The sequence below is a fragment of the Colletotrichum orchidophilum genome, assembly GCF_001831195.1.
Source record: "Colletotrichum orchidophilum strain IMI 309357 chromosome Unknown Scaffold_65.1, whole genome shotgun sequence".
In the NCBI taxonomy this organism is placed as follows: domain Eukaryota; kingdom Fungi; phylum Ascomycota; class Sordariomycetes; order Glomerellales; family Glomerellaceae; genus Colletotrichum; species Colletotrichum orchidophilum.
In genome coordinates, this window is record NW_019173021.1 from 8,671 (window position 1) to 33,966 (window position 25,296).

Consider the following 25,296-nt stretch of genomic DNA (forward strand, 5'->3'; position numbering starts at 1 on the left):
TTTCACGACGTGTCGGCGCCTGTTTCTGAGCCAGTATCCAAGCTGGCTATGGCTCGTTTTGCCATGCCGTGATTTCAGCCGCTCAACAAAAACCCCGGCTTGCATGCCGGCTCAGCAAGCTTGCATAAGCGTGGACCACTCAGACGCTGCTCTCTGGTCAGCGAATATTGGGCGACTTTTCGTCAAGGGCGTTGCTAGAATTGAATGCCCCCCCGGTTTGAATGGTTGCATTGCCGCCCGAATTCAGCCAAAGGACGACGACGACAGCCACAACATCACTTCACACCACATCGCATCACGTGGGGCACACTGTCATGCACTGGAGTCCTGGGCGCCGAGGCTGGCGGCAGTCGTCGACTCGCTCATCGGGCATGACTGGTAAACAGAACGTCATCCGCTGTTTGCTGATATCGCGTCCTGGTTTCATTTATCCGTCACATCGTAATTGCCCATGTGCCTTGCGCGGGCAGCGGCGCTCAACTGTCTCCAATGCCGTGAGCCGGTGCTGACTTGTCCGCCTCACACCGCCCTACTGGCCTAGTAGCAGACCTGCGTCGGGCGCCTGCCGTAAGAGCCCATCAAATAATGCCGTTTGCCGCCATGCGAAAAACAAGGGCCTGAAGAAAAAAAAGCCATGCTGAACCAAATCCTTGGGCTCAGCACCGCTCTACTTGGGCATATCATGCTTCTTGTCGTGACCTTGTGCATCTTCCTGCTCTGTCTTCTCAAACTCCGCATAGTCATCGCAGCCTAGGTGTGATTTGCCAATGTTAGCGACAAATTGAACCCAAACCCGACGGCGGCCCCCTCGGCCAGCCAGCCCCCTCGGCCAGCCAGCCCAACCGCCCTCCATCGTCAGAAGGGATGTGGCCGAAGTCTCACCTTCAAAGACATGGCTCTCGCGCGTCCAGACGTGCATCTTATCCTTGCGGAACTCCTCAAACGACCACTCCACGCGCTCCAAGCCCTCCGGGCGCATGTAGATGTAAGCCATGGCCTCCTTTTTCTCTTCCTTCTCCTCCCCACCGCCATTCTCGCCGCGGAGCTCGACGCTGACAATCTTCTTCTTGTACTCGGAGCCCTCAAAGAAGTCGAGCTTGAGAATGTTGGCGTCCGTGAGGCCCGTCGCATAGATGCCGAGGACAGAGCCGCCCGCCTCGGAGATCATGCCCGGGTAGTCGGCAAACTGGACCCGGTGTCGGGTGTAGTCGTGCAGAATGGCCGGAGTGAACGTGTAGAGATCCTTGATCGCCTGGGATGGGTTGCCATTTCCTTGGACGACTGTGAAGAAGACCTTGGGCTCCATCTTGGGGGGATGTTAGTGATATGAGATGCTCAGAAGTTTGCTGAGGGTGAGATGAATGACTGACCAGAGTGCCTGTCAATGTTGTTAGCCTGTGGCCATCAGATACGATTGTGAGACTTACCATAGAAGAAGGCAGTATGCGGTCCACTCATCTTGAATGTGTTGATTTGGTGTTGGACAGAAGCAGGTTGTGTGCTATTGAGGCGATTCTGTGAGAGTTCGAAGTTAACCAAAGAAGAGTTGTGACTTCAGATTCGACGAAAGAAAAGCAGTCGAGAAGGATTCAATGCGCAAGAATCTAGCGTTCTTAATTACGCTTGGATCTCAAACGCGACTGGTGACTCAGTCATGCCTCCCACTCAAAACTTCTGATTGTTGATCTACCTAGTTTAAGGTAAGTGGTAAGGTAGGTAGGTACCAACAAAACCCAGCAGGAAGACTGATTTTCTGTGCTTCTCTGTGCTTCTCTGTGCTTCTCTTTGCTTCTCTCTGCGGGTTCTAGACAAACCTGTAAGACAAAGAAACGGGAAAAAAGTCGTTTGAGAACATAACAGGCAGGCAAGCAAGAACTGGTGTAAGGTGGCACAAAAATAACCGAAGAGTGAGGTAGAATCCCGGCCAGTCTCCGGACAACGATTCAGCGGCGCACCGGAGCTCTTATCGCTCTCCAGATTGAAAGATAAGGCGTGGAGTGAACAGCACCCCTGTTCCCCAGAGGCGGCCCGGCAGGCAGTCCGGGTGGAGCATTTATGGAGCCCGAGCAACGGATCAATATTCTTCAGCCCCCTAGCGTCAAATGATTTGGCGGCTGGTTCCCCCAGCTTCGCGACTGCCTTTGGAAATTTGAGAGCTCACGTCGAGCCTGGGCCATCAAATCCATTTAACCAAGCCGCGCGACCTTGAGCGATTGGGAACTACTGAGGCATCCCCATAACCAAGGCACGCGAAGACAACCGTATTTGTGACTTACTTTCGGTCTTTCAATTCCTTTTCATCACGAGCAGCCTTTTTCTCTTTCCATCATCTACGAGATACCCCTCCAACTCCAACGCGCGCCTTCGTCCGCAACCTCCACCTATCAGCCTCGCTGCGACACAACCCAACCTACAATACCCTCCCCTCCCACGCATGGGAACGAATCACGCGTCCCCCGAGGGCCATTGAAGCCGCCATGTCGGGCACCACAATTGACGATGTCGTGAAGCGACTCAGCAGTCCGGACACGGGTATGGAACGACCCCTCGTGCGATGCGATCCCTCGAACCTATAACCCCGCCGTGGTGTAGGCGCATCACTTTTCGTCATGGTCTTGCTGACATGTGCGTGGTACAGATGCAAGAGTCAAGTTGGATGCGGCGACGACCTTGCGCGACAGCTTAGATCACTACACTACAGGAAACATATATCCCCCCTTCCTGAAGCGAATGGTACCGATCTTCCTCGCCATCCTGAGAGGACCATGCATATTCCAGAGCCACTCCCCGGAGCAGGTGAGCTCCCCAGCATCGATATGGATAGTGATAGTGCGTCGCTGACAAGTTAACGACAGAAACTGCGAAACTGCATCCTCGAGGTCCTCAACCGATTGCCAGCGACAGCGTCCCCGACCGAACCCTTCGAACCCTACGCGGAAGAGGTTGTTGATCTGCTGATGCAACTGGTCCGGACGGACAATGAAGAGAATGCGACGCTCTGTGTCAAGATCATCTCGGATGTCATGCGTCATCAACACAAAGTCCTGCAGGGCAAGGTGCAGGCATTCTTGAACCTGATCCAGGAGCTTTTCGAGCAGATGGAGAAGGTCGTTCGGGAACAGCTGGACAACACGTCACTTTCGACTGCATCAAACTCTGGCGCACCATCTACGCCAGGCAGCTCCCAGACGAACTTCCAGTCGCCTAGACCAGGTTCTCCCGTAGCGTCGGTCACAGATCTCGGCCCGGATCCCCAACAACAGAATCGGTTGCTGCTGAAGGGCATGCAGTCTTTCAAAGTCCTCTCGGAATGTCCTATAATAGTGGTGTCAGTCTTCCAGGTCTATCGAAATACTGTTGCGTCCAACGTCAAGGCTTTCGTCCCTCTCATCAAGGGGTTCCTCTGCCTCCAAGCCAGCGCGCAGAAGCAGGCCCATGCCGATGCCAAGGCCAGGGGACAGATCTTCACGGGCGTGAGTCCGTTGATCAAGAATCGTGCTGCTTTTGGCGAATTCATTACAGCTCAGGTTAAGACGATGAGCTTTCTGGCTTACCTGCTGCGTCAATACTCTCAGCAGCTGACGGATTTCTTACCAACGCTTCCCGAGATTGTGGTTCGACTCCTGCAGGACTGCCCGAGAGAGAAGTCGAGTGCGCGAAAGGAGCTACTCGTTGCAATTAGGCATATCATCAACTTTAACTTCCGCAAGATTTTCTTGCCCAAGATTGATGAGCTCCTCGATGAGAAGACACTGATCGGCGACGGCCTCACGGTGTACGAGACGATGAGACCGCTGGCGTACAGTATGCTTGCCGATCTCATTCACCACGTTCGCGACAGTCTCACCCCAGAGCAAATTCGCAAGACGGTCGAGGTCTACACCAAAAATCTCCAGGATAACTTCCCAGGAACGAGTTTCCAGACCATGAGCGCCAAACTCCTCCTTAACATGGCAGAATGCATCGCCAAGATGCCAAACAAGGTCGACGCGCGGCACTATCTGATCATGATCCTTAACGCTATTGGCGACAAGTTCGTGGCCATGAACAGACAATATCCAAACGCAGTGAAGCTCTCGAAACTATACGCCCAGCAAGCCCTGGACGGAACCCAGGATAGCTACCTTGCGGATAAGGATCATCCGCCTGACTGGGATGAGACCGACATCTTCACTGCTATGCCGATCAAGACATCAAACCCAAGGGACAGAGGCGCAGACCCCGTTGTGGACAACAAGTTCCTGTTCAAGAATCTGATGAACGGCTTGAAGAACACTTTCTATCAGCTGAGAACATGCAATGTCAACAACGTCATTGACGTGCAAAATGCCCCGGCACACTGGCAGGATGTTGCCTATGGTTTCACAGCAGAGGAGGTCAACGTCGTCGTGAAGCTGTTCAGAGAGGGCGCCTACGTTTTCCGCTACTACGAAATTGAGAAGCCCGCGACCGAGTCTCAGTACATGTCACCCGTAGAGTACATGGCCAACTTTTACATGGTGTCAAGCAGCAAGGAGGAGAAGGAACTTCTTGAGACGTTTGCAACTGTTTTCCATTGCATTGACCCGGCGACATTTCATGAAGTCTTCCAGCAAGAGATCCCTCACCTATACGACATGATATTTGAGCACACGGGATTGCTACACATCCCCCAATTCTTCCTTGCGAGTGAAGCTACCTCACCAAGCTTTTGCGGCATGTTGCTGCGCTTCTTGATGGAGAGAATTGACCAAGTTGGCTCTGCGGATGTCAAGAAATCGTCAATTTTGCTCAGGTTATTCAAGTTGGCCTTCATGGCAGTCACGCTTTTCGCCAACCAAAACGAACAGGTCCTGCTTCCTCACGTCGTGGACATCGTCACCAAGTCAATTGAACTGTCGACAAAAGCCGAGGAGCCCATGAATTACTTTCTGCTTCTTCGATCGTTGTTCAGAAGCATCGGCGGCGGCAAGTTTGAGCATCTCTACAAGCAGATTCTGCCTCTGCTTGAAATGCTGCTGGATGTGCTCAACAACCTGCTCATGGCAGCAAGAAAACCTGCCGAGCGGGATCTCTACGTAGAGCTGTGCTTGACGGTGCCGGCACGTCTCAGCAACCTGCTGCCCCATCTCAGCTTCCTGATGCGTCCACTAGTAGTCGCCTTGCGCGCCAACACAGATCTAGTTGGCCAAGGACTGCGGACTCTGGAGCTCTGTGTCGATAACCTGACCGCCGACTACCTGGACCCTATCATGGCTCCGGTTATTGACGAGTTGATGACGGCGCTGTTCGACCATCTTAAACCCCATCCCTACAGTCACTTCCACGCTCACACGACGATGCGTATCCTAGGAAAGCTTGGAGGCCGTAACCGAAAGTTCATGACTGACGCGCAACCCCTCAACTATAAGGACTACGCCGACGACCCGACAAGCTTTGATCTCCGCTTGATTGGCTCCAAAAAAGAAAGAGCTTTCCCTGCAGAGACGGGTGTCGACTTCGCCATCAGAAAATTGATGGAACAGCCAAAGGCCGGCAAGGGAAATCAGTCGCGTCAATATGATGGGTACTACAAGAAGCAGTCCTTCCACTTCATCAAGTCCCAGCTGAAGATGCGGATCGGCTTCGAGAACTTGCCCGACGACTTGCCCCGACTTCTGCGCCTCCAGGCTCAAGACCTAGCCGCCCGAAAAATCGACTTTGACTTCTCTGTGTTTGAAACACACGACAGAGAGCGATCCATTCCTAAGAAGGATGAGCAAGATGACCTTGTCAAGCGTTTGCTCAAGGCAGTCATGTTCGCTGAGTCTTTGCCTGATTTCAAGGAAGAAGCGCAGGCATTCCTCATGAATCTCTGCAAACATTTTACGATCATCGAGGTCGGCCGAGCCTTGGTCGACGTCAAGCGAGCTTACAACGCATTCGATCCCAATGCCGGAGAAGGCCCACTCTTTATTGATACCCGGGTGCTCTCTGATGCCATTGTGGAATCATTGGCATCGGATCATCCAGAAGTGCGGGAATCTGCGCAGCGCGCGATACGAGAGGTGTATGACTCTGCTGTCACAATCATGGGCAACGAGCAGAATGTTGCTAGGCTACCCTTATTTAACAACTTGAGCACCACATTCTGCCACGGCTGCTACGAAGAGGAGTGGTTCACCAAAACGGGTGGCTCTCTCGGGATCAACTTCCTCCTCAACGAGCTTGACCTTGGTGACCAGTGGGTCGCGGGAAAGCAGATAGAGTTCATTCGCTCCCTTATGTACGTCATCAAAGACATGCCCCAGGATCTCCCTGAGAAGACCAGAAGATCTGCCCAGGTCACCTTGGAGACTTTGTTGCAAAGAATCACAAAGAACATCAAGAAGGAGGATGCCATGCCACAACAAAACCCGGGTCAGCCGCCACAACAGAGGTCCCGCCTCGCACAGATTTGCATGCAGTTCAACACGGAGTTGGCGCACATGAATCGTCACGTTCGCGAGACTGCGAAGCGATCACTCGAACTCATCGCCAAGGCGGCCAACTGTGCCGTTTGGGAGTTGATTGAACCCTACAAGGAGCGATTCCTTCAACCGATCTACTCTAAACCCCTTCGCGCCTTGCCGTTCCCCATCCAGATCGGCTACATCGACGCAATGACTTACCACATGACCTTGCGGAAGGAATGGGTTACTTTCGACGACAACCTGACCAGATTACTTATGGAGTCTTTGGCCTTGGCTGATGCAAGCGATGAGTCTCTGGCCAACAAGCCAGGAGAGTTTAGGACGCATGAGTATATTGTCAATCTCAGGGTAGCGTGTATCAACATCCTCAGCACCGCCACCAGTTTCGAAGAGTTTGCGCCGCTCAAGCAAGGCAGCCATCCCACTCGTTCCAAGATTGTCTCGGTGTTTTTCAAGTGCCTGTACTCGGACTCGAAGGCCACAATCGACGCGGCAAACAGTGCCCTCAAGAATACCCTCGAGGCCCATCAGAAGCTTCCGAAGGACCTGCTCCAGGGTGGCTTGAGACCGGTTCTTGCCAGTCTTCAAGACCCTAAGAAGCTCACGACCCATGGCTTGGACAACCTCGGTCGACTGTTGAAGCTGCTCACTACGTACTTCAAAGTCGAAATCGGAGCGCGCCTGCTCGACCATGTCAAGGTGCTTGCAGAGCCCAGCAGCCTCCAACAGCTCTCCTTCACCTTCTTTGAGCAGAACGCTCCGATGAAGGTGATTGCTGCTGTCTTCAATATCTTTCACCTTTTGCCGCCACAGGCCGAGGGCTTCAAGCAACGTCTCATTGATCTGGCATTGGAGCTGGAGGAAAAGCTGCGCCGGACCCATGAAAGCCCCTTCCGAGCACCTTTATATAAGTTCATCAACCGATACCCCAACGAGGTTTGGAACTTCATTCTGCCGAAGCTTGAAGATCTCAAGTATGGACGCTTCATCTCACAAGTGATCCGCAACCCGGAGAGCGGCCCCCTCAGAGAAACTGTGTCTTCCAACGTTCAGGCCCTGATTGACTTCTGCAACACCCTTATTTCGCAAAACAAGGACACCAAGCTCGTTGCCGTTGTCAATGCCGTTCACATTCTTTACTCCCTCACTCTGTCGCCTGGAACAGACACTTGGCTGGAGAAGAAGGAGCATCTGACCTGGTTGAAGCAAGTCGGCAAAGAATTGGAGAAGCAGATGCGGGCCCATACACTTGCGCCCAATCTGAGACTTCCGGCGTGCCAGGCGTCAGACCAGTTGATGTCAATCTTCATCAAGTCTTTGGAACGCAGCCCCAAAGACCTTGAGTCGCTCTTCAGCCTGGTGGACTCGGTCACGATTGACGACTTCCGTGCCTCACAGCCTCTGATCGCTTACATCTACAAAAACATCGTCAGCAGCGACTCGCCTGAGTTCTGGAAGGTGACGATTCTCAGATGTCTTGACGCCTACCCCCAAAAGAACGTTTCTCAGAAAATGAAGTGTTTCTTGTTGCACTACATTGTCAACCCGATCGTTGCCATGGATGTGCAGCGCCACTGGAACCAGCCGCCGCAGACTAAGGGTCGCTTCATGGACAAGACCATCATCGATGCTGTCAACACGAAGATATGGAAGATGCACCAAGACACCAGCCAGCATGACACTGACGATCTCATGCAGCCGGGTATCGATCACACCAAGTTCGAGGTTCTCCAGCTGTCGGCTATGCTGGTGAAGTACCACTCCGTCATTTTCCAAGAGGCCCGAAAGGATATCATTAAGAGTTGCTGGACCTTTATCCGACTGGACGATGTCATCAACAAGCACGCTGCTTACGTTGTGATCGGCTACTTCATCGCGCTATATGAGACGCCGGTGAAGATCGTCACCCAGGTGTACCTCTCACTATTGAGAGCAAACCAGAACGAGGGACGGGCCTTGGTCACACAGGCTCTAGAGCTAATAGCTCCCGTTCTTCCCAAACGCCTCGGCACACAACCCCATGATCGCAACGCCGGATGGGCGCTGGCTCCTAGAAAGATCCTCGCCGATGAAGGCCAAAACGTTCAGCAAATGACCAGCATCTTCCACTTCTTGGTTAGACATCCTAACCTGTTTTACGAGTCGAGAGACAAGTACGCTATGCTTATCATCTCGTCTCTGAGGAAAGTTGCTGCGCCACCCAACCCTTCGAACGAGTCTAAGAAGCTCGCTCTGAATATGATGTGGCTCATTTGGCTGTGGGAGCAACGGCGTGTTGACGGCAAGGGAGACGCAGTGTCTCGTTCCATCTCCGAGTCACCGACATCTAAGAAGCGCAAGTTGGACAACGGCGACCAGCCCATGTCGTCACCTCCTACCGCCAGGCTAAACCTGGAACGTGGAGAGTATGCCATCCCGCCAATTGCGCGCCAGAGAATGATCAAGTACCTGGTGGAGTTCATTGCCCAACTGAATGAGCGGTATCAATTGCCGTCCACAAAGGCAAGAGACAATGCTTCCACAAACGGTCCCGCCATGCCGCCCACGTCTACCGAGTTGTGCAAGAAGGCCATGAGTCTGTTTTACAACCTTGTTCAACCCCAATACTGGGGTGATATGGACATTGATCTCTATCCCAACGTCACCGACGTGGTTCTGGCTAGCGACAAGACTCAGAACATCCTCTCAGCGGATCCCTCTGACGAGAAGTTTGATGAGAAGTTCATCACAAACATCATCAATACTCTTCAGGTTGTTCGCATCATCTTGAATTCCAAGTCAGATGAATGGATTGCCAAGAACATGACGTCGGTCCAGAAAGTCCTTGATAAGTGTCTTAAAAGCGAGAACCCCGAGCTGCAGGATTGCTTACACCTTGCCGATAAGAAGTACGATGATGACCGCGATTTGAAGGCAATCATCCAGAGAGTACTCGATGCTGTTCCTGAGGACGTGCCGATGGAGGATGCCGACGGTGAGGGTGAGACGGAGTCACAAAACTCTGAGATTATCAACTCTCTGTCATCGATTGCCGGCGAGGCTATGGCAGCAGGACACTATGGATCTGGAGTCAATATTCTGTGGTCCTTGGGCAACCGCAAGCCCTCCGTCATTGACCAGCACATTGCAGTCCTCATGAAGGCCCTGCAGAGCAAGTTGGCGCGCGAACATGTCCAGCATTACACGGCCGTCGCCAACCACCAGGCCGGGCAGCCTCGAACCCAGGATGCAAACACGCCAACGGGCGAAATGTCTGCGTACGACCTTGAGGTTTCAACTGCTCTCATGACCAAGGCTATCCAGGTCGTTGCGCTGCGAATGGAAGTTCTGGGTGATAACCGACGACCGTTCCTCAGTGTTCTTGCGACACTGGTAGAGAAGTCTATGCACATTCCTCTTTGTGAGGAGATCCTCAACATGGTGGAAGGCTGGGTGTTCCGTTCCGAAGGCACCTGGCCTACCCTCAAGGAAAAGACTGCAGTCCTCCACAAGATGCTATCCTTTGAGCATCGTCAAGACTCCACCATGTTGACGAAATTCCTCGAACTTGTCATTCGCATCTACGAGGATCCCAAGATCACCCGCACCGAGTTGACTGTTCGCATGGAGCATGCGTTCCTGATCGGCACACGCGCTCAGGACGTGGACATGCGCAACCGCTTCATGGCCATCTTCGACAAGAGTCTTTCAAAGACTGCCAGTGCCCGCCTTGCCTATGTTCTCACCTCTCAGAATTGGGACACTCTGGCTGACAGCTTCTGGCTAGCGCAAGCATCGCACCTTCTCCTTGGCGCAGTCGAACTGAACAACCCGATTCAGCTGCATCACGAAGACTTCAAGACAATGCCACTCACTCAGCTTTTCTCGATCCACGCCAAAGACAACAGAGACCCCACCAGCATGTCGGACGATAAGCTTGACACTTTGGTAACTGCCCACCGACGTTTCATGAGCGAGCTTGGTGAGGTCAAGGTTCGAGATCTGATTGAGCCTCTTGTCCAACTGCAGCATGTCGACTCTACCCTTGCTCACCAGCTTTGGTCTGCCTTGTTCCCCATTTACTGGTCTGCGACGATGAAGGAAGAACGCACCGACCTCGAACGTGGCATGGTTGCCCTCCTCACCAAGGACTATCACAGCCGCCAGATCGACAAGCGACCGAATGTGGTCCAGTCTCTTCTAGAGGGTGCAGCCAAGGCCTGGCCTGATTGCAAGATCCCGCCGCACGTTCTCAAGTACGAGGCAAAGACTTACGATTCGTGGTACACCGCACTCGTCCAGCTTGAGAACGCGGCCATCAAGCCAGAGATCGAGTCGGCAACTGTTCGCGAGAGCAACCTTGATGCACTTGTTGAGTTGTATGCTTCTCTACAAGAAGACGACCTGTTTTACGGCACGTGGCGCAGACGATGCCAATTTGTGGAGACGAATGCTGCATTGTCTTATGAGCAAAATGGAATGTGGGACAAGGCTCAAAAAATGTATGAGGCCGCTCAGATCAAGGCTCGGACGGGTGTCATTCCCTTCTCTCAAGGGGAATACGTATTGTGGGAAGACCACTGGGTTTTGTGCGCGCAGAAGCTGCAGCAATGGGAGATTCTCCAAGATTTCGCCAAGCACGAGAACTTCCAGGACTTGCTTCTGGAATGCGCTTGGAGGAACAACACAGAGATGTGGCAGACACAGGAACATCGCGAGGCGCTGGACAACCTCATCAAGGGCGTTATGGACGCACCGACGCCTCGACGTGCCTTCTTCCAGGCCTTCATGTCGCTTCTCAAGTTTTACAACAAGCAAGAGACGCCCCAGGACTTTGCCAAGTCGTGTGACGAGGCCATTCAACTCTCTATACGGAAGTGGCATCAGCTGCCGAAGCAGCTGACCAAGGCACATATTCCTCTGCTGCAGAACTTCCAGCAATTGGTCGAGCTCCACGACGCGAGCGTGATCTGCAACAGCTTGGCCAGCACCAACCAGTCCAACTTGGATGTCAAGTCTGGAGAACTCAAGCTCCTGCTCGGTGCATGGCGCGATCGTCTGCCCAACGTCTGGGACGATATCACTGCCTGGCAAGATTTGGTGACTTGGCGCCAGCACATCTTTGGCCTCATCAATCAGACCTACCTCCAGCTTCTCCCTCAAGGAGGCGGACAGAATGCCAGTGGTGCCTCATTTGCCTACCGTGGATACCACGAGACTGCCTGGATCATCAATCGCTTCGCACACGTCGCTCGTAAACACAGCCTGCCGGAGGTTTGCATTACACAACTGAGCAGAATCTACACGCTTCCTAATATCGAGATTCAAGAAGCCTTTCTCAAGTTGCGGGAGCAGGCCAAGTGCCACTATGAGAACCCAGAGGAGCTTACGAGCGGATTGGACGTGATCAACAATACCAATCTCAACTATTTCAACCCGCCTCAGAAAGCTGAGTTCTACACCTTGAAGGGCATGTTCCTCGAGAAGCTCAAGCAGAAGGAAGAGGCGGACTCTGCCTACGGCACAGCCCTGTACTTTGACATTACCGCCGCAAAAGCCTGGGCTGAATGGGGCTATTTCAACGAGCGCAAATACAAGGAGGACCCAACTGATATTAACTCGGCGCGCCAAGCACTGACGTCGTACCTGCAAGCTGCCGGTAGTTACAAGAACGCGAAGTCCCGCAAGCTCATTGCTCGCATCTTGTGGCTGCTCAGTCTGGACGATGCGAACGGCTCTATTGCAGCTGGTTTTGATGACTTCAAGGGCGAGACTCCTGTCTGGTACTGGATCACCTACATTCCTCAGCTCATCACTGGTCTTGGCCACAAGGAAGCACCGAGGGTCCATCAGATCCTGGTCAAGATCGCCAGGTCCTATCCTCAAGCATTGTACTTCCAGCTGCGAACCAACAGGGAAGACATGCTTGTCATCAAGAAGAACCAGGAAGCCAAGGAGAAGGCCCGCCAGCGTGCCCAGTCGACAGTGTCCAACGGCAAGCCTAGCGCTTCGCCTCAACAGCCCAAGCAAGAAGGTGTCCCGAAGCCGGATGCTTCTGGTTCAAGGCCTGGCACTGCGAGTGGCGGCGACGCGAATGCCTCTGTTAAGACCGAGGCAAATGACGCCACTGGCACCCCGGCTGCTCAGGCCAATGGCACCGCTGCTGGCGCAGACCAATCAACCGTTGGCCAGAAGAAGCCTCCATGGGAACTTACCGAGGAGATTATGAGTGCTCTGAAGACCGCTTTCCCTCTACTCGCGTTATCGATGGAGACCATGGTAGACCAAATCCAGAAGCACTTCAAGTGCCCTCCCGATGAAGATGCGTACCGTCTTATCGTTGCTCTGCTCAATGACGCGCTAGCGTACGTCAGCCGCATGCCTTCATCATTCGCCAAGGATGTCAAGCTTCCCTCCGCCACGGAGACCAACATTACTCGCTTCGCCGAGACGATTCTTCCAGCTCACATCAAGAAGTCGTTCGAGGCCGATTTCGTTACTGTCAAACCGACAATGTACGAGTACATCCATAAGCTCCGACGCTGGCGAAATAAGTTTGAGGAGAAACTGGATCGTAGAACGACCCGCGTCTCTCTGGAAGCATTCTCGCCGCACCTCTCCGAATTCCGTTACCAGAGGTTCGATGATGTCGAGATCCCTGGCCAGTACTTGCAGCACAAGGACAAGAATCAAGATTTCATCCGCATTGAGCGCTTCCTGCCCAATGTTGACCTGGTACGGTCGATCAGTGCCTCGTACCGTCGTCTCCAGATGCGCGGTCACGATGGAAGCATTCACTCGTGGGCTGTTCAGCATCCGGCAGCGAGACACTGCCGCCGTGAGGAGCGCATCCTGCAGCTCTTCAGACAACTTAATCAGACTCTGGGCAGAAGAAAGGAGAGTCGTCGCCGAGACCTCCAGTTCACTCTGCCATTGATGGTTCCTCTGGCACCTCACATTCGTATTGTGCAGGAAGATACTTCTTACATCACCCTCCAGAGCGTTTATGAGGACCACTGCCGACGCCACGGCATGTCCAAGGACGATCCTGTGCTGTTCACCATGGAGAAGTTGCGCGGCGCTCTTGACACGAAGAACTCGGTAAGTAATGTCCTTGGGAAGCAAATGACAGAGCCTAACGATTCGCTACAGAAACATGCTGAGCAGAGCGCAACCGCTCGACTCGAGGTGTTCCACGCCATCCAGGAGAAGTGGGTGCCACAAAACTTGGCCCTGGACTATTTCCAGAAGGCTTTCCCCGACTTTACCGAGTTCTGGCTGTTCCGCAGACAATTCTCGTACCAGCTTGCGTCGCTCACTTTTATGACGTACATTTTGTACATGCACAATCGTTACCCGCAAAAGATCAATATTGCTCGTGGATCCGGCAACATCTGGGGTTCGGAGCTCATGGCGTACATGAGTGCCGCGAAGCCCTTCTTTCACAACCCGGAGCCGGTGCCGTTCCGTCTTACGCCCAACCTCCAGACGCTCATGGGGCCATTGGCGACGGAAGGTATCTTTAGCTGCGCTCTCATGGCGATTGCGCGCTGCCTCACGGAGCCCGAGTACGAGCTCGAGCACGCCCTTACGCTCTTTGTGCGCGATGAGATGATTTTCTGGTTCACGAGCTCCCACCGGACGGTGCAAATGACGGAGAACCAGCTCCGCGAATCAGTGCAAGTGAACAGCGACTCAGTGGTCAAACGGGCTGTGAGCCTGGCACAGAGCCCCGTCGGTAATTTGCCTGCCAACCAGACGGTCATTGACCTCGTCGCGAAGGCCGTCAACCCTATGAACCTGGCGCAGTGCGATGCGCTGTGGATGCCGTACTTGTAAGGAGATACGCGAGGAGGATAAGAAGATCACAGATGGATTGGGGGGGATACGTGTGTTTGTCTCAGGAGGCTTCCTGCTGTATGATTCTAGCAAGGCGTTTTGGGATGCAAAAGAGGTTCAGAAGCCCAAAAGGCATACATGATTATTCGGAGGGAGAACAAGGGGGGAAATGAATGGTCAGAGATGATGAGTTCTGTTGTACTTGTACGGCCGTCTAGCATTGAAGGTCTCCTTCACATTAGCTAGCTGCAGCTATCGATGTTGGGGCAAAATACAGCTTCATGATAATCAGATTGTGGTGTTCACAAAGATATCGATGGAAGTTCAATTTGCGTGTTTTTAAACTTTGCGCGGTGGCACAGGACGGCTGAAGGGAGTTAACGAATCGAGCGTGAACCTTGGGACGTTGAGTTTCGGGAGATTGGTCGAACGCCGCGCGTGGGGAGAGCTGGGGTCGACCCGGCTCGCTAGCCGAGACCCTTGCCCAAGCCTCCCTGACGCCGACACCAAGGCACCAGTAGCCCGAACTCGCTTGGGAACTTCTTGCCACCCCTTTCTCTCCCTTCCTTTGTAGGTACCTACAATGTATGGTCCAGACTTCAGGGACTACGTACCCCTATCCACTCACTCACCGTGGAGAGCCACCCTGCGAGTCGGGTACGCCCTTGGCCTTATCAACAAGTATTCTTCAGCTTCCTTATCGGGGCACTCACACAACTCCACGTTCAAAGATGGATGACGATTTGTAATCCTGGGGTGAGGAACCGCCCGGCGGGGGGGGGACTGGGGGCAAGCGGCGGACACGGAGGTGTCACTTTCTACTCGCGGTTCTCGGTATCTATTTGCCTACCTACTTCTCAACACTTCTTATCTCTCGAGTTCTATCCCCTCTTCCCCTCTTGGCTTCTGGTTCAAAGTCTTGCTGGCGAATTCACCGGCTTCTGTGTGCCTCTTTTAAACTCAATCATCATCAATCATCAACATTGAGTTCTTCAGCGCAGATACTCCGTGGGATCGTATAAACCTTATCTACAGCGAGGCACGCGACAGCTAGCAACATCACCATTACGATCTCATCGCCAGACCGACGCCAATCATCATGTCCGCCGTCGCCATGGACAACTCGTCCAAGAAGGCGCCCTTGAGCCTGGAGCATCACTTCTCCGAGGTCACCAAGAGGCGGGAGCCTAGCAAGATGAAGGAGTATTACAAGTACTTTGAGATTCCTGGTATTGGGAACATAGCTGGAGGTTAGTATCAAAAAGATATTCAAGTTCAACCCCTGTACTCCCTCAACTCTGCATCTCAATTCAACCCAAGCTTTTTTTTGTTCCATCTCTCTCTCTCTCTGTCTTTTTCTTCTCAATGGTGGTTGCAAGGCATCCATGGGGTTGGTTTGGACGGGACATTCTGTTCCTCTTTTCCCGCGGGACGGGAAGAATGCCGCAATATATGCCGTAATGTGCACCTTGCGTTGCGTGCTCACCGTTACATCTGTGCGGGAACGCACGACAACGCTCCAATGATATTCGCAATTCCGATCTCGGCCAAATAGGTTCCAGGGGACAAGAGCATTAGGTGCTGACACTTTTCGAAACCTTGCCTACAGGCCTTCCGCATTCGAGCCTTTTCCCTTTCGATACCCTCGAAGCGCAAGCGGCGAAGCCCGAAAGATGGGAGCCTTCTCCGATCCCCGATGACGGCACCACGGGCACGGGCACGGGCACGGGCACGGGCACCACCACCACCACGCTCCCGATCCGGAGCACCGCGGGCGCGGACCGGGATAAAGGAAAGGATGTCAAGGCGTCCCGGCACGTCACCGTCCCCGGCACCGCCGATGACAGCGACCCGCTCCGACGCATCGACGTCGCGACCGCTCTGCAGTACGGCACGGCCGAGGGGTATCCGCCCCTGCGGTCCTTCGTCCGCCAATTCACGCGGGACCACCTCCACCCGAACGTCCCGTACCTCGGCGGGCCCGAGGTGATCCTCAGCTGCGGCGCGACCGATGGCTTCGCCAAGACGCTGGAGCTCATCACGAATCCCTGGAGCCCCACCCGGGACGCGCTCGTGGATCGCCCGGGTATGCTGTGCGAGGTCTTTGTGTACAGCCAGGTCCTGTCGCAGGTGCTGCCGCGGGGGGTGCAGGTCGTGCCGGTCGAGATGGACGACGGCGGTATGATTGCCAACGGACCTGGCGGTTTGGAGGAGGTTCTGGCCGGCTGGGATGAGAAGAATGGCAAGAGGCCGCATTTCATGTACAGTGTGACGTGAGTGTTCATTTTTCCGTTACCCTTTCTCTATTTCCCTTTTTGGGGTTGAATCGCTGCTCTGAAAGGGTAAGTAAGACACAGCATAGCTAACACGTGGCGGGGGTGCTTGTAGGATGGGCCACAACCCGACGAGCGGAATTGTGTCCGTTGAAAGACGCAAGGAGATTTATGCCATCGCCAGCAAGTACGATGTCATCATTGTCGAGGACGACCCGTACTGGTACTTGCAGTACCCTTCTGCGGTCGTGGGGGAGGCCAAGTCCCGAGGCCTGGAGGTTCCTCCTACGCCGACTTACAAGCCCATCAAGTCTTCCGGCTACCAGTATCTGGACTCGTTGACCCCTTCATTCCTCAGCGTCGACACCGACGGCAGGGTCATCCGCATCGACACTTTTTCCAAGACCATCGCGCCGGGATGCCGCATGGGCTGGATCACGGCGCAGCCGGCCGTGATTGAGCGTCTACTGAGGTATGAACTTGATCTAGCCACACTGTCGCACTCATTGAACGATTCCCGCGTGTCCCTTCGAAACTAACACTCTCTTTTCTCAGACTCACCGAGGTCACCACGCAGCAGCCTTCCGGCTTCGTGCAATCCACCGTGGCGGAGCTCATCATGGGCGAGCAGCCCGCCGCCGCCCGCTCCGCCTTCGCCGCCCTCACCTCGCGCCAGAAGCAGACCTTTGAGGGCTGGAAGATGGATGGCTGGGTCCGCTGGCTCTCTGGTCTCCGCGGCGTCTACGAGCGCCGCATGAACCGCATGTGCACCATCCTCGACGAAGGCTCCATCCAGCTGAAGCAGTCGACCCCGCGCAGCGCCGACGACGCCGACTGGGGCGTCGTGAGCAAGACGCAGCTGTACGAGTTCGCGTGGCCGCGGGGCGGCATGTTCATCTGGCTCAAGCTCCGCCTCGAGACGCACCCCTTGTGGATGGCGACGGGCGGCGAGAAGATTCCCCTACTCGACGGCGAGAGGCTGTCGACGGCGCTCATGTTCCTTGCGACCAAGCAGCCGTACCGCGTACTTGTTACTCCTGGGCTCATCTTTAGTGCTACGCCGGCGATCCGGGCTGAGAGGGGATGGGCTTACTACCGGCTGTGTTTTGCGGCCGAGACGGAGGAGAATGTAGACCTGTGCGCCCAACGGTTGGCGGATGCGATTCAGAGGTTCTGGAGGATCAAGAAGGTGGAGGAGATTGAGGAATTGCTTGGGGATTTTTTCCTGGCTCAGGGTGAGGAAGAGGGACTTGAGGGGTTGGGCAACTTGGGTAGTCTGATGGGATGCTGAGTGAGTGAGGGCTTTCCTTCTTAGATACGAACGATGAACGAAGTTGACGAAGGACAAATCGTTTGCACAATCATGGGTCACATCCGAATTGCGCACCATGGAGTGTAGAAAACTTTTTGTAGCTGCCTTACAGTCACTACGTAAAAGAGAGAAAAAGTACAAAAACAAAAGAGGAAAGTCATAATCACGTGGAATAGAGTCGTCACGGTCCAGGGCAGACCAAATACACCTAGACTTTTTTGTGTGTGTGAATTCAAGGGAATCATTTGTCCATTGATGAATTGAGGTCAACATTTCCTAGTTGCCATTACGCCTCAAGCACAAACCATGCTAAAATGTAGCCCCGTCCGATTCAGAACCCTGCATTTCCACCACCGTCGTCAGACACCCGTCAGAGAGAAATTTGCTTATTTCTTCTGAGCAGCCTCCTTGGCGAATACCGAGGCGTAGGGGTTCAGGCGGAGCATGACCTGCTTGTTCTTGAGGGGGTTCTTCTTCTGGACCGCGGAGCGGCGGGTGACGGCGTAACCCTTGGGCTCGTTCAGGGCGGACTGGGTTTCCGAGCTGTTGATCAGACGGGTCAGGTCGCTCTGGGAGACGATGTTGGAGGGCAGAAGGAAGTCCTTCTTGAGGGCGGAGGGCTGGGTGGTGGTGCCGTAGATGGTGTCCAGGGACTTGAAGGCGGCGGAGGTCCAGATGACGAAGCGGCCGAGGTGGCCACCGGGGGCGAGCTGGAGGAGGTTGAGGGCGGTGACGGGGGAGGTCTCGACACCGGGGACGTTGCGGAACGCGGTGACGAGCTCCTTGCCGTCGACCTCGGGGTCGTAGATGACCAAGGGGCCGCGGCGCTGGCGGTGGCGGCGGCCACGAAGCTTACCCTTACCGGCGCGGAGCTTCTTGGACTTCTTGACCTTCTCGACGTCATCGGCGGCGCCGACGGTCTTCAGGAGAGAGATGGCAGCAGAGGTGCGGGCGACGGCGGCGTTCTCGAAGAGAGCAGAGTCGACGACCAGGGGGACCTCGGGGACGTTGGAGACCTGGTGACCGCGGGCCTGGAGGAGGGGGGCAACGCCGGAGGCGGCGATGGCGGAAACGGTAGCGTAACGTCTGTAAAATACGCATGTTAGGAACGCTGCTCTTTGGATCATATCAACGGACCCCCCGCAGTGGGGGGAAAGGTATTCAGAGGGGGGAAAAAATCTCACCTCTGGCCCTGGTTGACCTTGACGTGCCACTTGCGCCAGGTCTTGGTAGGGGCGAACATGCGACCGGAACGGCACATGTTACCGAAGGCGGCCTGACCGGCACGGTGAGTACCACCACCGGAGACACGGGGGATACGGGCAACAGCGCGACCTGTGGTGTTTCTGTCAGCACAATTATTCACTTCTGACAGTGACCTCTTCCGTAGAGTCCTCTCTCTTCTAGCCGTTGCGGATCCTGCAATTCGTCGAGAAAGTTTTCGCTTGGTTCCCTCGGGCATCCACCTTGTGGCAAGTGTGTCGTAACTCCCTTCCCAGATGTCTGCTCGAGGTCCCGTTCGCGTCCCTTCCCCGATGAATTTTGGTCGTCCCGCTCCAACTAGAAGAAAGATTTCCCTGCTCGCATGCCTCGCTCCGGATAGGTGTCGACTAACCAGTTCCCCAAGACTCGGCAGAGGTCTGGTGACCGGCCTTCTCGCTGACGGAGTAGGGCTGGCGCTTGTTCTTGGCCAGGCCCTTGTGAACCTCCTGGACGATATCGGGACGGATAGGGCTCAGGAAGACAGCCGGCAGGGTGTGGGTGCTGCCGGAGGACTTGCCATCCTTGCCGATGATGGTGACGGTAGGTCTCGAAGCCATTGTGTTGATCGTTGATTGACCCTGCGAAGGAGAAAAAAGACAAACGGTTAGTTGTTGGTAATGGACAAGGAAAGAAATTGAGATGCCGGGACGCCTTGCTTGAATATGGAGAATTCCGATTTTTTCGTCCAAGCAAGTAATAGGAACAAATCGAGCTTACCTGGGACAACGGTGGGCTTCAGTGGCTGCTGGTTAGTGACGGGGTTGAAGTTTGCACTTTGGCTTCGCGATCAATTTCACACGACAATGTGAGAAAAAAATTGGTGTGGGCGGCGGAGACCCTAGGTACCTAGGTACCCAGGTGCCACTTAGCGAAGCCCGGCTCGAATCACGTGAGCTTCCAGAGCCACAGTGCTTGTTAAATTGACTCTGACACAGTACATGCCCCACTTCCCATGAACCAATACCTAGTACTTCCGGCGCGGGAGGTTCACATTTCTCCAGACCTCGGAAAAGTTGGTATTATCGATGTCGCATCATTAAATGCAACTCCACTTGACGAGGTATCGAAGAATAGGTTTGTACAGATATACTCGGTTGCTCCATAGTATTTTCCTCTGGTTTCTTCTCTATACCTTCATCGTAGTATTTACAAGACCAAGAAGGGCGGCAGAGATAACAGCGACGAAATGAGTATCTACCTAATGTGAGGTATTCTACGCTGGAGACTGCACCAAGACATTTTCGCGCGCCTCCCTGGCGGTGGCCGATCGACTAGAGCTCATCAACTATTGCAAGACAACAGAACTCATTTCGACTTTCAGCTTTGTTTCTGTTTGGTTCACCATGAAATATTTCACGGGTAGAACCAAATCAGACAGCTTAGATCTCAGGCACCCGCCCGTAACGGCTTTTCCTTCCCATTGACAAGGAAAAGATTTCAGCAATTCATGCGTCTGGTCACGGTCCGCGATGCCGAGCATCGCTATCGTGCCTGTTCACAGCTTCCGCAGGCAGGAAAGTCAGGAGTTGGTCTAATGATCAGGTGCTTACTTGGACTATAAGTGTCTGACCGGCACACTAGGTGAGAGCGGAAAGTGGCAGTGTCTTTCTTACAAAGCATGTCACTTTGCAACATTTCATAAAGCTCTGGGAACTGATTTTGACTGACAACAACACCCACAATATCTCATAATCTCATTCATTTCAATTGATCCCTATGACCTAATCAGCAGTAAGTTGCATGCAGCAAGAAAAAGACTTCATGAGTGAAAGCGCATCATTGCCACACACCAAGTCGGCACAACCCAAGGGCAAGCCGCAACGACAGTATCTCTTTGACACAATTTACCATGTTCAAACAGACAATTTCTTCAGTGAAGAAAAAAGATTAGGCCCTAACCAGGATTCGAACCTGGGACCTCTCCCAGCCACAGTAGTGGAAACTACCCTAAGGGAGAATCATACCGCTAGACCATCAGGGCTGATAAGGTATTTGTTCGTTGGTGAAGGTCAGCTGAGTATTTGCATCCATATTCCTCTTCTCTTCTCTCTTGATCTTTAGACTTTTAGTTCAAGAATCAAGAACCAAATTCATGTCTTTCTCTGCCTCTCCGTGTGTGTGTGTGTGTGTGACTGTTGCAATTCGCACATCAAGAGTTTGTACCGTGTCGAGGCTCACAAGTAATTTCACTTTTGATTTTCCGCCAGTGAGGAAGAAGAGCAGCCGGATCTGATTAGATGGACTGCAGAATGCAGTTGCTTTCCGAAGCCATGCTATCAGATACGGCGCAAAGATCCCTGTTAACCGCTCCAGAGATAAGGTAAAACGCTACAGGTCCTGTGTCGCAATCGACCTGGATCTTTTGCTCAGAGTCGGCATCCGAGCCTATTCTTTATACCCGAGCTCACCTACGGATGCTTTTACGCTAGACTTGTCTTCCCTCACAAGCCCTCCTGATTTCGTACATGTAGTTGAAAAAGCGGGAAAGACTGAACCAATAGACGCAAGATCAAGCTTCTGGGATTACACTACTCAACTCGCATGGATTCCCAAGGGACGTTGTTTAGACTCACCTTCTTCGGCTCTAAGCTGAGTAACTGAAAAGTAACCTTCTCCGACGATGGCGGACCCCCTCCCCATCGACGAAACCTCGCCGTTTCTCCAACGTTCCCCGGCACCAGCTAGATCCCGCGATGCCTCCCCGGCAGCGGCGGCGTCGGCAGGCAAACTCACCCTCTTCAACGGCCTCGCAATTGTCATCAGCCTGCAGATCGGCTCGGGCATCTTCAGCGTCCCCTCGCAAATCAGCCAATTCGTCACGGCGCCGGGCTACGGCCTGCTGGCCTGGCTCTTTGGCGGTCTCCTCGTTTGGACGGGCGCCGCCTCCTTCATCGAGCTCGGGTTGCGCATCCCCAACAATGGCGGTATCCAGGAGTACCTGCGGGCCTGCTACGGCGAATTCGCCGGGTTCCTGTTCACGTGGGTCTGGTGCACCATTATTAAGCCCGCGGCGAACTCGATGATTGCGACGATTTTTTCGGATTACCTCACCGAGGCCTTCGTTGCGGACCAAGAGACGCTGCCACCTTGGATTTCAAAGGTGGTAGCGGCGAGCTGCATCGTGATCATGACCCTGGTCAACTGCCTGGGCGCGACCGCGGGTGCAAAGGCGGCCAACTTGTTTCTCTTTCTGAAGATAGCGGCCCTGACTACCATCATCATCCTCGGCTGTGGCGTCTGGGCCTTTGGCCACGGAGAGGGCGTCCCCTCGTCCGAGTATGGGTGGTTTGGTCAGGCTCCTGAGCAGCGCCAAATCGGACTTTGGGAGTGGCTCGGAGACTTTGGGACGGCGACGTTTGGAGCTTTGTGGTGCTATGCAGGCTGGGAAATGGTGAGTTTGACTGCCCGCCCGACTTGGTAGTGGACAGGAACTGAAAATCCGGCAGGTCGGCTTTGTCTTGGGAGATATGAAGAACCCAAGGAGAGATCTGCCCCTCGTGATCAATGGCTCCATGATTGTCGTGATCATCGGATTCATGCTGATGAATGCAGCTCTATACGTCTGCCTGCCCATGAGCGTCATGCGGACAAGCAGCACTGTTGCGGTGGTAAGCGCCTGCAAGTGAGCAAGATGAGCATTACGATCAGGCTGACTTTCGAGAATAGGAGTTCGCGAACAGGATTCTTGGAACCTGGGCTGGGCTACTCTTCTGCGTAATCGTGTCCATCTCGGCAATGGGTGCTTTGAACTCCAACGTTTTTGCGACTGCCAAGCTCGTCGTGGTTGCTGGTCAGAGGGGATATTTCCCTCCGATCCTGGCGAATCTGCATTGCGGTCACGAAAAGGATGAGGCTGCGTGGGTCGACGAGTATCTGACATCTACGCCGAGACTAGTCCGAGCACCCATCAAGGGTTTCTTGTCATGGACTCAAAATCGTCGATGGAGAAGAAACGTGCCATTACTTCCCCTGATGCTGAATTGTGCCTTGTCCATCGTGTACGTGGCCGTTGGAAGCTTCAACGGGCTCGTCACTTTTATCGGTGAGCCGCTCCGTTTTGATGGAGATCGCAAAGAATTGGCAACTGACACAGTCTAGGACTGGCGGCGTACATGATTTTCTTCTCATCAGCCGTCGGACTTATCCTTCTCCGCTGGAGAGATGGCCACATACCGGGGGCGAAAGCTGCCGAGTACAGTACTTGGCTCGTCAATCCTGTTATCTTCAGCGCCATCAGTGGCCTGTTGGTAGTCAGAGGAGTCATCTCAGAGCCTCTGCAGGGAGGGGCCATTCTCTTGGTCGCCTTGTTTGGCGTCGGCTTTTTCACGTTCAGGTTTGGTTTACGCGGCTTCACCCACACAGAGACTGGATAGGACGCGCCCAGCCATCCATGTTTCCGTTGTGATCGTGCGGCGTCTGCAATCCCCCCACGGCCGAAGCAGTCATACTCGGCTGACCTGGCCGCTCCGGAGCTTGGACTGTCCTCCCAAGCATGTTTGCCAGTCAACCCCGGTTCTCATAAGTCTGTGACGCGATGCAGGCTTGCTAAAGCTGCTTTTGCAGAATGGCCTCGCAGAAAAGAACGTCACACCTATCGATGGCCATGAGTTTGGCCTGCTTCCCCACAGCTGGCCAAGTCGCAGTCGGATGTCAGCGGTAAATCGACAGGCGTTGGGCACGTGGAGAGCCGGAAGCGGAGAGGTCTGTGGAACTTTGGGCAATGATACGGTCCGTGTTGGGCCTGACTGCCTCCTTATTCCCAAGCAAGCGAGCGGGAAGGCGTCGTGAAACTGTAGCTAAGTTGATGCTATTCCGAGACGCCCGGGAAAGGTCCTTGGCCCAAAGATAGGCTTGCGGCCACGCTAGAAGATTTAAAATGCACGGTGTCTGAAGAGCTTGGATGACCACAGGTAGGGGCCACGGCATTTAGTTTCGGCACAATTTACTCTAGATCCAAAAGTGATTGGCAACGTTAAAGTCATCAAGATTCGAGCTTTTGATCATATCGAAATGGGCCCCGTCGTAGTGGCGTGAGGTATGTTGCAACGGAATCCCACCGCTCTTTCTCGGTGCAGATCATCGGACGTGAAGGGTGTCGAGGGCAGTCTGAATGACGAGCTGGCGTAAATAGCTGCAGTTCTAAGACGTCGGAGACTTTGGGTGTTCTAGAAAGCGTAGACTTTTGCTGTCCACCACCCGCGGCAGCTAGCCGTGTGCATGACCACGTTGTGGGATGGAGGGGGGGAAGAAGAGGCGAGTCTTAAAGCTTAAAGGTGGGTGGGGGTGGATAGGACGGCGTCTGACATGGACGCAGCATCTCTGCTAACTTTCCAAAGGGATACGTAAGGCGGCCTGGAATGCTGCATCTGCTCTGTCATAAATGAGTGCCAGAGACGCGAGATAAGGAATGATGTGCTTCGCTTCACGTTGTTCGCGAAACTGCCTGGTACAATTTGGCAAGCGGATACGAGACATTTTGCGAGGCGTCTTTGCTCCGTCTTATTGCCAACATGCGAATTGAATGTCTTCCGGAGGCCAGAGGAAGAGAAAGAAAGCGTAGGGTGGTGACCTCCGCTCGTTGCATCGTAAAACAGACAGGTCGGCATCCATCAACCAAAAGGGCGAATCGATACAACCGTGGTGCCGGGCACGGGGATCCAAAGTCGACTAAGCCTCCCTCCTCACCTCTGGGGCAACTAGTCGGCCGTTACTTGACCTCACCAAGAGTACACGGCAACGCCGCGTGGCGCATGCTGCTGTCGCTCTTGGCCAATGGCAGATGGACCGTTGGAGTCTCGTTCGCAGAGCCCTCGTAACCGTACGGTTAGCTTGCCCTAGCCGCCGAACAATCTTGGTCGGCCACAACCAACCAAAGACGGCAAGTTCGTCTTCACATTCAGGGTTAGTCGGCTTCTTTACCTGGAAGGCGTGCAAAGATTAGGTCGGGCCCCGTCAGGGCAATCCGTGCAACCGTGAAAAATCGAAATGCAGGCCAGGACGGCAGGCTGTCGTGGTACCGTGCTAGGCCTCATTGTAGGTCGATGGGCGAATCGACAGCGTCAGTTGCCCTAAACAGGTTCCCAGCATATGCATTACTTTATGACCTAGGTAGGCCGGACATGAGAGCCGGCTGGAAAGTGGATACGAGTCGATGCCGATGCACTTTGACCTTGGGCCGTCCGCACGCTCGAACGTCGTT

The 25,296-nt window shown here is 54.0% G+C and overlaps 5 protein-coding genes across 5 annotated transcripts; 3 read left to right on the forward strand and 2 right to left on the reverse strand.

Annotated features, from left to right (window-relative positions):
- Positions 1 to 667: 667 nt before the first annotated feature.
- On the reverse strand, positions 668 to 1,458 carry CORC01_07881 (AIG2-like family protein; the record flags this gene model as incomplete). The annotated part of the gene is made up of 4 exons (XM_022619516.1): positions 668 to 750; positions 883 to 1,306; positions 1,371 to 1,378; positions 1,428 to 1,458. The coding sequence occupies 4 exons, from the start codon at positions 1,456 to 1,458 to the stop codon at positions 668 to 670; spliced, it is 546 nt and encodes a 181-aa protein (XP_022473891.1).
- Positions 1,459 to 2,477: 1,019 nt separating this feature from the next.
- CORC01_07882 (FAT domain-containing protein) lies at positions 2,478 to 14,249 on the forward strand (the record flags this gene model as incomplete). Its single annotated transcript, XM_022619517.1, has 4 exons — positions 2,478 to 2,532; positions 2,639 to 2,796; positions 2,856 to 13,511; positions 13,563 to 14,249. 4 exons carry the CDS (start codon positions 2,478 to 2,480, stop codon positions 14,247 to 14,249), a joined length of 11,556 nt encoding a protein of 3,851 aa, XP_022473892.1.
- A 1,099-nt stretch (positions 14,250 to 15,348) lies between these two features.
- CORC01_07883 (aromatic amino acid aminotransferase) lies at positions 15,349 to 17,813 on the forward strand (the record flags this gene model as incomplete). Its single annotated transcript, XM_022619518.1, has 4 exons — positions 15,349 to 15,499; positions 15,859 to 16,522; positions 16,638 to 16,994; positions 17,078 to 17,813. 4 exons carry the CDS (start codon positions 15,349 to 15,351, stop codon positions 17,811 to 17,813), a joined length of 1,908 nt encoding a protein of 635 aa, XP_022473893.1.
- A 407-nt stretch (positions 17,814 to 18,220) lies between these two features.
- On the reverse strand, positions 18,221 to 19,654 carry CORC01_07884 (ribosomal protein L4/L1; the record flags this gene model as incomplete). The annotated part of the gene is made up of 3 exons (XM_022619519.1): positions 18,221 to 18,920; positions 19,019 to 19,169; positions 19,450 to 19,654. 3 exons carry the CDS (start codon positions 19,652 to 19,654, stop codon positions 18,221 to 18,223), a joined length of 1,056 nt encoding a protein of 351 aa, XP_022473894.1.
- Positions 19,655 to 21,717: 2,063 nt separating this feature from the next.
- On the forward strand, positions 21,718 to 23,470 carry CORC01_07885 (large neutral amino acids transporter small subunit 1; the record flags this gene model as incomplete). The annotated part of the gene is made up of 4 exons (XM_022619520.1): positions 21,718 to 22,488; positions 22,544 to 22,705; positions 22,764 to 23,139; positions 23,196 to 23,470. The coding sequence occupies 4 exons, from the start codon at positions 21,718 to 21,720 to the stop codon at positions 23,468 to 23,470; spliced, it is 1,584 nt and encodes a 527-aa protein (XP_022473895.1).
- Between the last annotated feature and the right edge of the window lie 1,826 nt (positions 23,471 to 25,296).